General features: G+C 49.8%; 1 protein-coding gene across 1 annotated transcript in view; it reads right to left on the bottom strand.

Moving 5' to 3' along the window:
• Nucleotides 1-17,755, bottom strand: part of RPGR (retinitis pigmentosa GTPase regulator) — a 130,846-nt gene that overhangs the window by 54,118 nt on the left and 58,973 nt on the right. The window contains exon 9 of the mRNA XM_073566072.1: nt 245-369. Within this exon, the coding sequence (XP_073422173.1) occupies nt 245-369 (125 nt within the window). The remainder of the gene's footprint in view (nt 1-244; nt 370-17,755) is intronic.

Genomic DNA, 17,755 nt, shown 5'->3' with positions numbered 1-17,755 from the left:
TCTGCCTGGGACATGATCTTTTGTTTATACTAATAAAGTTCAGTTCTGTGCCAGCTCTTGCCGAGAGAGGAGCACACATCTGACCCTGTGTCTGATGTCTTTCTTTTATGCTTGCACTTGGCTCATATTTATCAGGTCAGGGGCCGTCAATCACTAAGATCTCACCTTAAGAGATCACCCCAACAAAGTGAAGAAGCACAAGCTATAACACACTCTTATGTGAGCAGTCTACAAGACTACTTACCGACTGAATGGTGAACTGTAAAAAGTTCTTACAAAGAGTTGGAGAAAACTGATTAGTGAAATTCTCTTCCCCTAATCCAAGTTTACCATATCGTCCATCACCGAAGGTATAAAGAAGGCCTTTATCTACAGCACAAAACATATAAAACAAGTTAGAATTTGCAAAAAACAAAGATAATGGACATCCTTATAGCCAGGGTACATGTATCCTTGGCAGATTGACAATACATTCACAATGGCCTCAGCTCCACATTTTCAGCTTACAATTGGCCTCCTCGAGCCATCATAAAAAGAAAATCACATTCACCTTAAATTCAGCCAATCAGCTTGGGCATTTCACAGTACATGCACTGATTGTCTAGTAGCGCCTCTCTACAGTACTGTGTGGAACTAACTTCATGTCCCATACTACATTTTCCTGTGCCATGATAAGCTGTTTCATTCGACACATTAAGGGAAGGCGACTACATTTTATATTCCGGCACGCTGTATACAATGTACAGGATCCTGTCCTCTAAATAGAAAGTAATTTACAGCCTCCGTAGTCATTTCTGACTTTAGACGTGGCACATTCAGGCCAAATTACAGTTAAAGACATGGATGGGGTTTTGAAAATGACATCCAAATAAAGAATCAAAATTCTGTCCGGAAAATTGTGCTTGTTGTTCATTGTTTAAAGCCAATGACTACTTTTCCATTGACATTGGTCATTCAAGACCCAATATGGCTGGGGCTAATTGGTAAATTTGGCAGTGATACAGGTCATGTGGCCAAAAATTGCTGTATGTTGCTGCTGGATCGCAACATAAGGCACGTGAATAGAGCTGCACTGCGATGTGCAATGTAACGTGACAGCGATAAGAAAGTTGCAAAAAATCCAACCGGCTCCAACATTTTGTAAATTGCTTGTCACAGTACCTGCCGGGCTGTAATGTGCCCCATTCGCTTTGATTATAGAGCAAAGTTTGGCACCTGTATCACAGCCAAAGATACAATATAATACCATCCTTGTTATTATGGCTTAATAATCCACTGTATACTCTTATATCGGAGCTGATCCGCAGTCCTATGCAACAGCTGCTACACACTAAAGAAAGCTGTGCTGTTCATCTCTGTTGATTGGTGGGAGTGCCGGGTGTTGAATCCACATTAGTGATGAGCGAGTATACTCGTTGCCCGGGTTTTTCCGAGCATGCTCGGGTGTCCTCCGAGTAGTTTGACGTGCTCGGAGATTTAGTTTTCGTTGTCTCATATGCATGATTTGCGACTTGTAGACAGGCTGAATACATGTGTGGAATGCCTGTTTGTTAGGGAATTCCCACATGTATTCAGCCTGTCTACAAGTCGCAAATCATGCAGATTAAACGACGAAAACTAAATCTCTGAGCACGCCAAAATACTCAGAGGACACCCAAGCATGCTCGGGAAAACCCAAGCAACGAGTATACTCGCTCATCACTAATCCACACCGATCCGATATTGATGACCAATCCATATAGTACGTCAACAACATTATATGCTGGAATATCAAGAGCCTTCGTCATACACCTCTTCCTCAACACCTGCACTAAGTATAACTCAGTTTTGCTTTGTGTTCCTTTAAACATATTCTGTCACTAGGAGAAACCGCCCTGAAATATAATAATGCAGGGGTAGCGGACCACTCACAATAATGCAGGGATAGCGGAACACACACAATAATGCAAGGGTAGTGGAGGACACGCAATGCATTGGTAGCGGAACACACAATAACGCAGTGGTAGCGGAACACACAATAACGTAGGGGCAGCGGAACACACAATAACGGAGGGGCAGCGGAACACACAATAACGCAGGGGCAGCGGAACACACAATAACGCAGGGGCAGCGGAACACACAATAACGCAAGGGCAAAGGAACACACAATAACGCAGGGGTAGCAGAAGACAATAATGCAGGGGTAGCGGAAGACACACAACAATGCAGGGGTATCGGAACACACACAGTAATGCTGGGATAGCCGAGGACACACAATGATGCAGGGGTAGCGGTACACACACAATAATGGAGGGGTAGCGGAACACACATTAATACAGGGGTAGCAGAACACACAATAATGCAGGGGCAGCGGTACACACACAATAATGCAGGGGCAGAGGAACACACACAATAATGCAGGGGTAGCGGAACACACATTAATGCAGGGGTAGTGGAACACAATAATGCAGGGGTAGTAGAACAGACAATAATGCACGGGTAGTAGAACAGACACAATAATGCAGGGGCAGCGGAACACACACATATTACAACTATGTCATTTTTAATTTCTCAACTAAAGTTCTGAGAGATTTCCTATACAGTGGCTGGATACTACTAGAAAACCCCAGGATAGCCAACTCAGGGAGCTGTACAAAGTGCAAAAAAAAAAAAAAAAAAGAATAATCCCCTCCCGCAGCAGCGCAGCTCCTCTGCTCTCAGCCCTGTCTCCACCGCCAGTCTCAGGTGACTGCTGCGGCCACAGATTGTTTGCACTGGGCTGAGAGCAGAGGCGCAGTCCTGGTCCAAAAGCTACAGATGTTTTTTTTTCCATTTTGTGCTGCGCTAAAGGGTAATTAATAAAGAGCTGTCCAGAAGTGACAAACGTCTTAAACAATAACAATTTTTTTTTTTTTTTTTTTTTTTTTTTTTTTAATATGTTTAAGACCCTTTAACTCTGTGCAAATCGGTGAGGTCCGGACCTGCACAGTATTAAAGGACCTGCAACATAAAATTATAATGCTTAGGCAATTTTACCAGTGTATTATGCCGAAGTCCGTTCCTTTATATTTTTAACAAGCTAAGTAGGTGAATCCTTTGACTGAGATAAGCCTTAAGCATACTGCAAAGTGGTTGTGCCACTGTGCGCTGCATTGTCAGGAGGCATGGAAATAGTGGTTGTTTCTACTAAGACAGATGACTGAATGTGATTGATGGCATATTGCTGGCTAATGATTGCTGACGTCCACACTCTGCAACCCCTATTAATGGTAAGAATTGAAGGAGCCGTGTCCACTTCAGAGAGTTTTTCCGGTGCACATGGAGGCTCCCAGCTCCTCACTGCCATGTGGCTCTGTGAGGGATGATGGAGATGTCCCTCCTGGAATGTGCCCCCACCTTGGCATTCCCGCAGGCCATAAAAGGCAATGCAATGTTTTGCTTTAAATTAAAAGAGTAAAATCAACAATGTAGATCCAGACAATTGCCACTGTCCAGAGCACACAACATGAACCATGAAAACAATTGGTTTTGTTTAAAATAACCTATATATAAATATAATACATTAAATTAGAAAAATGAAAAAATTGAAAAGATAGTGTATCTTCCTACTGGATGTCCTATAAGGACCTGTTCACAAGTGATGACACAAATTATTATAGAGAGTAAGCTCAAATTGTCTTTTATACAAGTATCACATGAAATCACCTGTTAATTAGTGTGAATAGAGGGCATATACACAGGATCTCTATAGAACAAAATCACCTGTTAATGGATGTACACAAAGGGTATATGCACAGAATCTCTATTGAAATGCTTAGTAAGCAAAGTGTACGGGCTGTTGCACTGATTATCTGCGCATAAATTTACCTAGGAAATCTTCCACTACATTTATTTCCTGCCAGGCACAGATATAAAGAGATCACAAAAAAGGGTAAACAAAGAGTATATGCACAGGATCTCTATAGAAAAGCTTTTGCAAGCATAGTATAAGCGCTATTGCACTAAATATCTGTACATAAATTTGCCCAAGAACTCTTTAACTATTTCCTGCCAGGCATAGATATAAAGAGATCACAATTTATAATTACCTAAGCCAAAACTAGGTCCTTTAAGACTTCCAAATAAAGTGCAGAGTGCTGGTAGCGTCTTTCCCTCACCCCAACGCACGTTTCGTCATTTCTTCCTCATGGTTCATGTTGTGTGCTCTGGACAGTGGCAATTGTCTGGATCTACATTGTTGATTTTATGATTTGCTTGGAACCATTTGATATTTTGAGGACTTTAATATTTAATTAAAAGAGCTAGGAAGAAACTCTTTGAAGCTCGAGTCCCCACCAATTAGCACAAGGGTGCGAACTCATCTGCAGCTGCAGCCAGCTGGCTCCCTTTGTGTGTGTGACTGAAGCACATGGAGACAGCGCGTACAAGTCACAGCTGGCTCTGAGGTATTGAATCTGAAAATGACCTATAATAACAGAATGCAATATCTCTGAGACTAGCCGAGCACATAATCGGAATCGGTATTCCTTTCCCCACACGCCCATATTATTTAGCCACCTCTAGAACCCTGCATTATGAAGTTATAAAGCATAGCTAACAGGAATTACACAAGGTAGACATATTTAGTCACTATGCGCAGATAAAATCCAGCGGAACCCAATGGCAGTGCCACTGACCCACTCAGACCTTCGGGCGGAAAGTTATGGTCCATCCACAATTCTGGACAGAAAATCATATTCTCCGACAGGGGAGGAGGGAGGCAGCACAAGCCCAGGTGTGGGCGCAGAGTGTGGGAGGGAACAGCCTGGGAGATATAAGGCAGACCCTCATTTTGGACTGGGGTTTTCTAATGGCCGGAGGATACGTTAGCTGATGCAGCCAGGAAAGCCTGTAACTAAGATTTGGACATGTGATTCATCAGCGCCTCCCTGTTGTCACATGCTACATAACACGGTAATTGCAACCTATCTATACCCTATCCTTGTACTACACTTGTGTGTTGTGAATTCGCTTTCTGGCCTACCTCTGGTTACTGCTGAAGGTGGTGGAGCTGATCAGGTTGACGGAGGGGTTGCAAGTTCTCTTTCTGGGCTCCCTCTGGTGGTTACTGGAGGTAATGGAGCTGATCTGATTAACAGAGGCTTGCCACCTGATAATGAGGAGGACGATTGGAGATCTGGGGTTTCAGACTGGATTTAAGACAATCGACTCCCTCTATCCCTGCTAGTGATTTTTTCCTGCCTCCTGAGGTCTTGGTTTCCAGCTCAGTCCCTGCATGCTCAGCTAAGTGTTCTTTTGCTATTCTGTTCACATTTGATCTGGTTTTGTCTATTTCAGTTTTGTGTGGGCAAGCCAGTTCCGGCTGGGGCTGGGCTGAATCGCCATCCATATGTTACTGCTTGTGCCAGTATGTTTTTGTCCCTTATTAGATTGGTCTCTTTTTGCTCTGCTTTCAGAATATACCAGAGTGCTGATATAGTGGGCGAAGTCGTGCGACTTCAGTATTTTTTAATCAGATGTGTTGGACCTTTTTGCAGGGGTTTTTGCGTGATTGCAGACAGTGTCTTTCCTTTCCTGTCCTGTCTAGTCAGTGTGGGTCCCATCATTTTCTCAGTCTATTTTCCTACCTGCGTTTGTGTTTTTATCTCGTCTCACCGACAATATATGTTTGGGGGCTATCTATTCCTTTGGGGTCTAATCTGGGGCAGTTTAGATTTCCCCTTTCTTGCTTTAGGCTTAGTTAGCTGTCCGGCTGTGCCGAGGTGTCTAGGATCATTGTAGGCACGCTCCACGGCTACTGCTAGTTGTGTGGATAGGATCAGGGGTCTGCAATCCGATTAGTTACCAACCTCTCTGGTTTTCTGTGGCTTAGCTTAGGCTTGCTCTCCTCCTAGGTGACCCAATCATAACACTTGTGACTGTATACCTGTATGCTGTCCTTGTAAATATATACCTGTATATTTCTAGTGTGCCTTTTCAGCGATTAAATATAAATTTAATCTTGGGCTGTTCTTTTATCTCGATTCACAAATCCCCACGTCCACACGCTCGGTTGGTCAATTGTACGCTACCCGGGTTGGTTTCAGACCCAATATAAGCCTGTTGTCGGACTGGGCTTATGTCGATCGAGGAACTGGTGGCAGAATACCATATTGTTTTAGTGAGGAACTCTGGCAGTGACGGCCGGGAGGTTTAAATATATATCCACAGCCTGGGCTGGTGATATATATCCCCCCTCACTGGGAGCGCCTCGCTAACTTGTACCTATAAGGGAAGCCTTTCCGGTGACTATTTGCCCTCGGTGCAGTTGCCTGACTGACCTGGAGCAAGTGGTGGCGCCAGAGAGCCGATCACTGCGGGTCCTTCTCTCCCCTCCCCCGAGCGAAGTCGACGCCTCCCCCTTCCCCTGTGAGATCCCTCACAGATTGGTGGCAGCGTGGTGGGATCAAGATAATAGTGTGGGTGGGATCCCTCCTCCCACACACTATGGACTACCAGCAGTAGCTTTTGCTGCTGGGGTCTTAAGATCAGCTCAGCACTAGACAGTCTGAGTGCAAGTACTGTAGGTGTGTGGGTGCTTGGGTTGCCGCTGTGTCCATGACTGAGGGCTGAAAAGACTGGCTGAAAGCACTTGAAGCCGGACAAGAATGATGGCCACGGAGCTAGTCCATTAGTCCATAATGAGGAGAATGACTGTACTTGTTTCGATGAAGGGGTGAACGGGGGGGGGGGGGGTCTCGCCCGGGCTCCCCAAGCATCCTGCAAGAGAACGCCCTCCTACTGCCCTTCTCCCTGGACAGCTCAGGTCGGAGGCCCTCTTTCAAGCTGCCTTGGCGAGTCTCGAGGCGGGGTGTGAGGAAGCCTCCGCAGCCCTCCTGAAAGCGGCAGAACGCCAGGCAGAGTGAGAGGCGGCAGAACACCAAGCAGAGCGGGAGCGTGAGGCAGTGGAACGCCGTGAAGCTGCAGAGCGACAGCATCAGCTGGAGTTGGCTCAGCAGGGTCTCCTACCGCCCACCACAGCCGCCCACCACAGCACCTCCGGAACCCAAGACAGCCAAGGTCCAAGCCGAGGACTTCCCCTTGCTGGAGAAGGACGGAAACCTGGACTCTTTTCTGTGAGCCTTAGAGCGGACCTTCCAACAGCACCATCTGGCCTCGTATCAGTGGGCCAAGTACCTGACCCCCCGTTTGAGGGATAAGTCTCTGGAAGTTTTGGAGGACTTACCTGTCGGGGCGGAGCAGGACTATGAGAGCATCAAACAGGCCCTTAACCAGCAGTTCAATCTCACCCCGGAGTCTTACCGCAGGAAGCTCCGGAGCCTGCAAAAAGGCCCCAAGTACACAAGGCCGACCACATAAGATAAGATAATCCTTTAATCGTCCCACCATGGGGAAATTCAGAGCATTACAGCAGCAAGGCAGGAACAAGTACAGATACAGATGCATAAAGGCATTACATTGACAGTAGGTAGATACATATACGAAAAAAAAAGATATAACCGGACTATCACAACTTTGGATCTATCAGTTCACGGTTTGGGTCATTCTCCGTTTTGGACAGTGCTGGTTATACAGCCTAACTGCAGCAGGAAGGAAGGACTTTCGATAGCGCTCCCTCTCACATTTAGGATGAAGTAGCCGGTCACTGACAGTACTGCACATCTTTGTCATGGTCTCATGCATGGGATGGGAATCATTCTGCACCATGTAGCTCACCTTGGCCAGTATCCTCCTGTCGCCTACTTCCTGAACTGGATCAAGGGGGCATCCCAGGAGAGAGCTGGCCCTTCTAATCAGTTTGTCCAGCCTATTCCTGTCCCTGGTTGGTATGCCACTACCCCAGACGCCACACCAAAGAAGATGACTGATGCCACAACAGAGTTGAAGAAGGATGCAAGGAGTGCCCCCCTAACTCCGAAGGCTCTCAGCCTTCTGAGCAGATAAAGCCTATTGTGGCCCTTCCTGTACACTGCATCCAAGTGATGGGCCCAGTCAAGCTTATTATTGAGGATCACACCAAGGTACTTATAGGTGTCGACTATCTCAATGTCATTTCCATGAATGTTCACCACTACTGGTGGATTTTTTCCCTTGCGAAAGTCCACCACCAATTCCTTGGTCTTCCTGGAATTAATCCTAAGGTGGTTCCTCTGACACCACTCCACAAAAGCTTGGTTAGTATCTCTGTACTCTCTTTCATCTCCTCCTGTGATGAGGCCTACTATTGCAGAGTCATCAGAATACTTCTGCAAGTAGCAGCTAGATGAGTTGCACTTAAAAACTGCAGTGTACAGTGTGAAGAGAAAAGGGGCAAGAACTGTACCTTGAGGTGCCCCTATATTGCAGATCACCGTGTCTGACACACTGTCCCGAACCTTTACAAACTGAGGTCGGTTCGTGAGGTAGTTAAGGATCAAGGTGGAGAGTTGGAGGTCCACGCCAACAAGGCCCAGCTTGTCTCTCAGTAGACCTGGCTGTATGGTATTAAAAGCACTAGAGAAATCGAAGAACATTATTCTCACAGTGTTCCCAGGTTTCTCCAGGTGAGAGAGCGTCCTATCTAGAAGGTGGATAATGGCATCATCCACACCAATGCCCGGCCTGTAGGCAAGCTGGAGAGGGTCCATATCCGAGCTCACTAGAGGACGGAGACGTGTGACAACCAATCCCTCTAGTACCTTCATCAGGTGTGATGTCAATGCTACAGGTCTATAGTCATTAAGGTCTTTCGGATAAGGTTTCTTCGGAACTGGTACCACACACAATAATTTCCACAGTTGTGGTACTATACCTATTCTCAGGCTCATATTGAACAGATATGTAATGATCTCACTCAGCTGGTGCCCACAGGTTCTGATTAGCCTTGCACTGATGCCGTCAGGACCTGCAGCCTTCAAAACTTTGATCTTATCCAGTTCTTTTGCAACCTGGGTACTTGTGAAGAACAGACCCTGGCTCAATTGACAAGTTGCAGCAGGGGGTGAGGTTATTGTAGCAGAGAGGTGTGAATGTTATGCAGGGGCAGGAGCAGCCAGTGTGTGATTAAATCTGTTAAAGAATAGATTAAGTTCATTAAGCCCCTCTTTATCTACAACAATCCTGGAGACAGATGTGGGCCGTTATGAGAGCTGCAGAGCACTGGACCAAGGATTTGGAGCTCACCACCGGCCAGGAGATCCAGGAGGCGTTTGTCATGGAGCAATTCTTGTGGAACTGCCCAGAGGACCTCCAACAAACCCTCCGTGACTGGAAACCAAAAGGAGCAGCTGCTACAGCCGCCCTAGCAGATGACTATGCCAATAACAGGGCCCCTGAAGCCAAGCGGGACGCCCACAGCACCTGGAGAGGGGGTAAGACACATTCTGCCCCTGTTTCCCCAGCCCCTAGAATGCAAGAGGCGCCCCCCTCTGTTTTCCTCTCCAGGTCAGGGGTAGAACCCAGGAGGTGTCACCTCTGCAACCAACCTGGCCACTTCAGGGCCATGTATCCCCAGCACCACAAGGCCCCGTCCTCATCACCAAAACTGTTTCCTGTCATGTGTGTGGGTGGGGGGAGATCCTGTGACAATTACCAGCCCGTCACCATAAACCACGCCAGTGCTATAAGACTGAGGGACACCGGCGCCGAGATGACCCTCGTACGGCCTGAGATGGTGTCCCCCCAGAACTTGTTACCTGGAAAAACCCTCGCCGTCTCCGGGATTGAAGGCATCAAACCGTCGCAGCCCGTCGCCAGGGTTCATCTGGACTGGGGCGCCGGGAGGGGAATGAGGGAGGTGGGAGTGTCGGAGAATATTCCCGCGAGTGTTTTACTTGGGACAGATTTGGGGCGGCTAGTGTCACAGTATGTGGCTACTGAGACCTCAAGTCCTGATCCCTCAACGTGTCTTGATTTGTCTACTGCTAATAATGTTGTGTGTGTTGCCTGTTCCCTCTGCGTCAAGGGGGAAGGTGGGAGCTGTGAGTGACTCCTGTGCTGACAGGACACATGCAGAGCGTGCAGATGAGACAGAGCCAGAAGACACTGGAAGGTATGAATGCCCCCAGGTGTGATGAGAGAGTGTGCTCTGGAGGGAGAGGTAGGGGGCAGGTAGCTGCAAGGCCAGAACCAGAGTTGGTGGGAGGGGCTACCACAGGGATTGTAGGGCCCCTAGGAGAATCCTAACTGCTGGGTTCTGCGCAGCTGCAGGAAGGGGAACATGCTAATGGGGTTGGAGCTGTCACAGGAGAGGTGGAGCTTCAAGGTAAGGCCCCAGGGCAGGAGGTCCCCACACCTGGGATGCCAGGAGACCAGGTTGGTCCAACTGACTCGTCGACTTGTGTGGAAGCCGAGGAGAGGCAGGCACTAACCAGGGTTACAGCGGTCGTGGCTGCAGTCACCAGGAGTGGGAGGGCTGGAGCCCAAGGAGCCTCATGGAGGTCCGACGGGCTTCCCCCTTCCGACCAAGTGGTGGTTGAGACAGACGAAGGCCTGGAGATGGGTCTCGGGAAACTGACAGAAGACGTGGCAGTTTCGTCCATTCTGGCCATGTCTAGTCAGGGGTTTCAGGCAGCGTTGAAAGCCGACGACAGCCTGAAGGCCCATAAAGAGCAGGCGGTACAGCCTTTCACGGACTCAGACCTCGAGCGGGTGGTCTGGGACCAGGGACGGCTGTATCGGGTGTCGGTTCAACAAGAGTCAATAGAGGCGTGGCCTAGGGACCGGCAATTAGTGGTACCCTATCCGTTCCGGGCGGAGTTGTTGCGGATCGCACGAGGTTGCGATGACCAGACACTTAGGGATTGCTAAGACCAAGGCCAGGCTAGCCCAGCATTTCTACTGGCCTAAAATGGGGACCAATGTGGTTGCCTACTGCAATTTGTGTGATACCTGTCAGAGAGTGGGGTAGGCGGGGCAGCGCCCCAAAGCCCCACTGGTGCATTTGCCCATGATTGACGAGCCTTTCCAGAGGGTGGCTGTGGATCTCATTGGACCGCTGTCCGTTCCCAGCCGCTCCGGAAAACGCTACATACTAACAGTAGTGGATCATGCCACCCGGTACTCAGAAGCGGGTGGCCACCGCTTTACTGGAGATTTTCTCCAGAGTGGGACTTCCCAAAGAAATGCTCACCGACTGAGGGACCCAGTTTATGTCGCTGCTGATGGAGTCCCAAAAACAAATACAGGTGCAACATCTGGTTGCCAGCCCATACCATCCGCAGAATAATGGTCTGTGCGAGCGGTTCAATAGCACCCTCAAACAGATACTTAGGATGGTTGACTCCCACAGGAGCGACTGGGAGCAGTACCTCCCACACCTACTATTTGCCTACAAAGAGGCTCCCCAGGCCTCAACGGGGTTCGCCCCCTTCGAATGAGTACATCATGTGCTTCCGGGACAAAATGATGGCCTTGTCGCGGCTGGTGCAGGACAATATGGCCAAGGCTCAGGCTAACCAGAAGCGCTGGTAGGACCAGAAAGCTTGTGACAGGACCTACCAGGTGGTTCAGAAAGTGTAGGTACTGGTCCCTGTACCATAGGACAAGCTTCAGGCAGCCTGGGAGGGCCCATACCTTGTGCACCAGTGGCTCAATGACGTCACGTACCTGCTCACCCTAGACCAAGCCTGTGGAAGGAGGAAGGCCTTCCATGTGAACATGATGAAGGCCCATCATGAGCGGGAGGCCTGCGCCCTCCCTGTGTGCAACATTCCTGACGAAGGAGCAGCCAAAACCCTCCTCGATCTGTTCACCCAAGCCAAGGCGGGTGGATCCATTGAGGATGTAGAGGTTGGCCAACAGCTCACCAAGGACCAACGGTCCCAGCTGTCAGCTACTCTACGCCCCTTTTGGGAGCTGATCAGCAGCCTTCCTGGAAGGACCAAGTTGGCTGTCCATCAAGTGGACACTGGGGATCACCCCCCGATCCAGCGGTCAGCATATCGGGTCTCTTTTGAGGTGCAGCAGCAGATGCGCCAGGACCTTGACGAAACGCTGAAGCTGGGGGTGATCCAGACATCCAACAGTGCGTGGGCATTATCTGTAGTCCTCGTCCCTAAAAAGGACCGAACAACCCGGTTTTGCATGGACTACCAGGAGCTCAACGCTGTCACGGTCACCGATGTGTTCCCTATGCCACGCATCGATGACATGCTCGATCAGTTGGCCGGGGCTAAGTACCTGACCATCATGGATCTGAGCCGGGGATATTGGCAGATCCCTCTGACCCATGAGGGCCAGGAGCACTCTGCCTTTATCACCCCGTTTGGACTGTACGAGTCCACCGTGATGCCATTCGGCATGAAGAATGCCCCTGCCACTTTTCAGTGGATGATCAACACGCTGCTCCTGGGACTTGAAGGGTAAGCGGCTGTGTACCTGAACGATATTGCCCTCTTCAGTCCCAAATGGGAGGATCACCTACAGCATCTGACGCAGGTGCTTAGGCACATCCACTGGGCAGGTTTGACCATCAGGCCGGAAAAGTGCCAGCTGGGCATGAGCGTCCTCTATGTGGGTCACCGGGTAGATGGGGGGTTCTGAAGCCAGAACCTGGGAAAGTGGATGCCATCGCATCCTGGCCCACCCCCAGGACCAAGAAACAGATGATGCCCTTCCTGGGGACCGCTGGGTACTATAGGAGGTTTGTCCCACACTATAGTACCCTGGCCAAGCCCCTGACAGACCTTACCAAGAAAAAGCTGCCTCTCGCGATAGACTGGTCAGTTGTCTGTGAGACCGCTTTACAGGTGCTCAAGACCGCTCTCTCCAGCTCCCCAGTACTACAAGCTGCTGACTTTGCACAGACCGATACCAGTGACTTTGGCCTTGGTGCCGTGCTCAGCCAGGTCAACGCAGCGGGCCAGGAGCATCCCGTCATGTACCTGAGCAGGAAACTATTGCCGAGAGAGGTGACCTACTCCATGATGGAAAAGGAGTGCCTGGCAATTGTGTGGGTCCTGCAGTGTCTGCAACCATACTTGTACGGGCATCCCTTCATCGTGGAGACGGATCACAACCCTCTCAGCTGATTGCACATGGTCTCCGGGACGAATGGGAGTTTGCTGCGTTGGAGCAGTGTGCACGTGTTCCTAAGGCTAGTTTCACATTAGCGTTTTTTTGCGCAGCGGGCGCATAAAAAACGCAAAGAAAAACGCAAAACAAACGCGCGTTTTTTTAACGTCATGCGCACGCTGATGCGTCAAAAAAACGCAGCGTTGCTTGCGTTTTACATGCGTTTTTGCATGCGTTTGCGTTTTTTTATGCACATGGGTTTTAAGGTGTGTCATTTTTTCCATTGTCTAGAGAACATTCTAGACTTGTTTCACTCAAAAACGCATGCGCAAAAAAACGCAACCGTGCGCAAGACCATGCGCACGCATGCGTTCCCATAGACTTCAATGTGTTGTTTTTGCGCATTCAGTGCGCAAGCGTGCGCATGCGTTTTTTTTTGCCGAGACAGGGCGCACCAAAAAATGCAACATGTTGCGTCTGGCGCGCCTGGCGCAAAAGACAAAAAAACGCATGCGCACGAAAACGCAAGTGTGCGCAAGACCATGCGCACATCATGTTAAACATAGGTGCGCAGTGCGCATGCGCACGGGTGCGCACGATGCGCTGCGCACAAAAGCGCAAATGTGAAACCAGCCTTACCTCATGGCTGCACGCTGTTGCTAGGTAACCATCCGCCTGTCTGACTCTGCAATCCGCTGTATTCCTGGAAACCCCTGATCATGTGACCCTTCATATGTTCCAGTCCGGCTCTGATTCTGCAATCCGCTGTATTCCTGGAAACCCCTGATCATGTGACCTTTCCTATGTTCCAGCCCTGCTCTGATTCTGCAATCCGCTGTATTCCTGGAAACCCTGATCATGTGACCCTTCCTATGTTCCAGCCCTGCTCTGATTCTGCAATCCGCTGTATACCTGGAAACCACCTCCTCTATGGTTCTACCCAGGCTGTTCTAGCGATGCTCTCTATGATCCTGAAGAATCTGAACCCAAAGTCCCTCCCTGGTCCTGACCTGGAAGTACTGGTGCTATAGTGCTATATCAGACCGCCCCTCCCTATGGTCAGGGCCTGAGTATCGTGTTGCTTCCCTGCATGGCTGCTTGGCCTGCTGGGTCGCTCCTGCATTCTGTGCCCCTGCACTTTGCTCTGTCGTGCGTCTCTGCACACACTCTGTGCTTGTACTCCGTCTCTTGTCCCGTGCCTTGTCTTATGTTTGTCCGTTGTGCTATGTTCGTCCTTGTCCTGCTTGGACTTGTTGTCCTTCTGGTGTTCTCTGCCTTGCCCGTTTCTGCCATGTCTTACCTTCGCTTTGCTCAGTCTTGTGTTCCCTCCTCTGTTCTTGCCTGTTCTCCCTTGCGCTCACCTATGGTGCCCTGTTGTGCCACCTGGCTCACGCACCATTCCTGCTCTCTGATTTATGGTACTCTCTAGCACATTCTCTGACTAGTCCCAAGCCTCTGCCTTGGTCCGGCCCTGGGCTTCGGCCTACGCTCCGCTGCTAGCTCTGTTCTTGCTCTGACCTGGGTTTCTGCCTACGTTCCGCTTCGTGTTCCGTACCTGCCTAGCTCTTCCTTGTTTCTTGTCTTGCTTTGCTTCGTGTGCCCTTTGCATGCGCCTGGCCTTCTTAGCCTCCTCCTTGTGCCTCAGCTGTGCCCGCCCTAGCCGTGCTCGCATGCTTGTGCCTCAGCCGTGCTCGTCGGTCAGTGACAGCTGTGTCGCCTGCTATGCCTCAGCCGGGTTCGCTGGAGTCTTGCCCGCCTGTTAGTGCTGCAGACCGATCAGCTTGAGAGTGCCCCAGCCGTGCTCTCTGTGCTTACTTGTACTTCACGCTGTTTTGCACTGTGCTCTACGCGCTCTCTATAGCACGCGCAGGTCCTTGCCTGCCCTTGGCATACCTTCCCGTGCTTCTATAAAAGTACGCGCAGGTTTTGCCATGTACCCTTTCGTGCCCTCTAGCACGCACAGGTCCTAGTCTGTACCTTGTCTCGAACCCTGTCCCTGGCGTGCCCTCTGCACACGCAGGCCTCCGTCCTTGAGCCTGACCCTGGCGTGTTACTTTGCACACGCAGGACTCTGCTCTGAACCTGTCCCTGGCGTTTCCCTCTACACGAGCAGGCCTCCGTCCTTGTACCTGTCCCTGGCGTGTCCCTCTACACGCGCAGGCCTCTGTCCTTGTACCTGTCCCTGGCATGCCCCTCGGCAGCGCAGGCCTCCATCCTTGAATCTGATCCTGGCGTGTCTCCTAGCACGCACCCTGCCTCGAACCCTGGCATGGCTCCTAGCACGCACCCTGCCTCGTCTCCTGGTTTGTCTGCCGGATTCCCGAAGCCTGCCGACTGCTGCCAGAGGTCTGGAACCAGATGACTGCATCCTGATGCCTGGTTCCTGTCAGTCCTTGCCAGTCTTCCGGAGTCCGATGCCTTCGCATCTCTTTTGGACCCTGGCGTGTCTTCTTGCACGCACTCTGCCTTGGACTCTGACGTGTCTCCGAGCACGCACCTTGTCTTGGACTCTAGCGTGTCCTAGCACGCATCCCTCCTAGGAACTCTGGTGTGACCCCTAACACGTACCCTGCCTTGGACTCTGGTATGTTTTCTGCACGTGTTATGTCTGGAACATTTGGCGTGCCCTTGCACGCACCTTGCCGTGTTTCACCATTGGTGCCCTGCATCTGATTCTCTGTTTTTGCCTTGTATCTGATTAAAGTTTGTAACCACGTTTGCTGAAGAAATCCTGTAACTTCGCTTTATGTTTCTTATCCTGTTCGTCCTGTTGCCTGACACTCAATAGTGTCTCCCTGAGCCAGCCGTCTGGTCCAGCTGCCGTGGTGGCTCACCCCCTTGGTCTTGCCCCTGACACTCCCTGTACAGGGGGTGGGGTCTCACTAGGTTCGCTCGCACTAGGTGGGTGAGTGCCACGGCCCAGAGGGTACACTCTAAAAGGAAAAACGACTCAGCGTAAGCTGACGCTCGTCACACTGCGGAAGTGCATTCAGGGGAACACAGGAATGTGATGCCCCCTAGCGCCCTCCAAAGCAGAGAGGTGTGAGGGATGACAGAGATGTCCCTCCTGGAATGTGCCCCCACCCAGGGCATTCCACCAGGCCATAAAAGGCAATGCAATGTTTTGCTTTAATTAAAAGAGAGAAACTCTTTGAAGCTCGGGTCCCCACCAATTAGCACGAGGGTGCAAACTCATCTGCAGCTGCAGGTAGCTGGCTCCCTTTGTGTGTGTGACTGAAACACATGGAGACAGATTGTACAACAAGTCACAGCTGGCTCTGAGGTATTGAGTCTGAAAATGACCTATAATAACAGAATGCAATATCTCTGAGACTAGCCAAGCACATAATCGGAATCGGTATTCCTTTCCCCACACGCCCATATTATTTAGCCACCTCCAGAACCCAGCATTATGGACATATAAAGCATAGCTAACAGTAATTACATATGGTAGGCATATTTAGTCACTATGCGCAGATAAAATCCAGCGGAACCTATTGGCGGTGCCACCAACCCACTCAGAGCTTCGGGCAGAAAGTTATGGGTCATCCACGATTCTAGGCAGAAAATCATATTCTCAGACATGGGAGGAGAGAGGCAGCACAAGCCCAGGTGTGGGCGGGAACAGCCTGGGAGATACAAGGCAGACCCTCATTTTGGACTGGAATTTTCTAATGGCCGGAGGATACGTTAGCGGATGCAGCCGGGAAAGCCTGTAACTAAGATTTGGACCTGTGATAATTGCAACCTATCTATACCCTATCTTTGTACTACACTTGTGAATGTATACATGTATATTGTCCTTGTAAATACAGTATATACCTGTATATCCCTAGTGCGCCTTTTCGGCGATTAAATATAAAATTAACCTTGGGCTGCTCTTTTAACTCAATTCACAAATCCCCACGTCTGTACGTTCGGTTGGTCAAACCTACCCAGGTTGGTTTCTGACCCGATAGAAGCCTGTTATCCGACGGGGTTTATGTCGAACGAGGAACTGGTGGCAGAATACTGGATAGTTTTAGAGAGGAACTCCGGCAGTGACGGCCAGGAGGTTTATATATCCCCAGCCTGGGCTGGTGATATATATTTCCCCTCAATGGGAGCGCCTCTCTAACTCATACCTATAAGGGAAGCCTTTCTGGTGACTATTTGCCCTCGGTGCAGTTCCCTGACTGACCTGGAGCAAGTGGTGGTGTCGTTCTCTCCCCTCCCCAGAGATGAGCGAAGTTGACGCCCCCTTCCCCTGTGAGATCCCTCACAGGCTCTATTCAGTTAGTGCTCCAGATTAAAAATATTACCTATGCCATCAGCTCCTATTCTGAAACATTTAGGGACAAGTAAAATTTGTAGTCACCAAATCAAAATACATTAAAATTAGTGCAATAAAAAAGACTTACTGCAATGCCGGGTACCTCTCTTCTCCTCCTCACTGCTTTTCTGCTCTTTACAACTCATAAACTATGTCCAGAGGAACAGATTTCTGATCAGTGTGCATCTGTATCTGCAGCAGAGTACACATGGGCCGGAAACTGACCATTCAAGTTCATTTTTGGGATAAGACAGTGCTTGTTTAAGTGGAAGACAAATCTTGCACCCATGTGAGCTATGGAAGACTGCAAAGAGCTGTGGACGTGACTGGTCCAAGAAAGGAAAAATTCATGTTTGTGCAGCCATAATCAAAATTTGAATGCTCTCCTACAGTAGAGTGTAGTCCTATATATCCAAAGTGAGGCACCCCATCAGCACAATATGTATAGGGACATGCCCAAAAGTATACATC

Source organism: Dendrobates tinctorius, unplaced genomic scaffold, assembly GCF_039654945.1.
Source record: "Dendrobates tinctorius isolate UK_male_01 unplaced genomic scaffold, ASM3965494v1 ptg000016l, whole genome shotgun sequence".
In the NCBI taxonomy this organism is placed as follows: Eukaryota; Metazoa; Chordata; class Amphibia; order Anura; family Dendrobatidae; genus Dendrobates; species Dendrobates tinctorius.
Note: the sequence above shows the minus strand (reverse complement) of the source record. Positions and strands in the feature narration are given on the sequence as shown.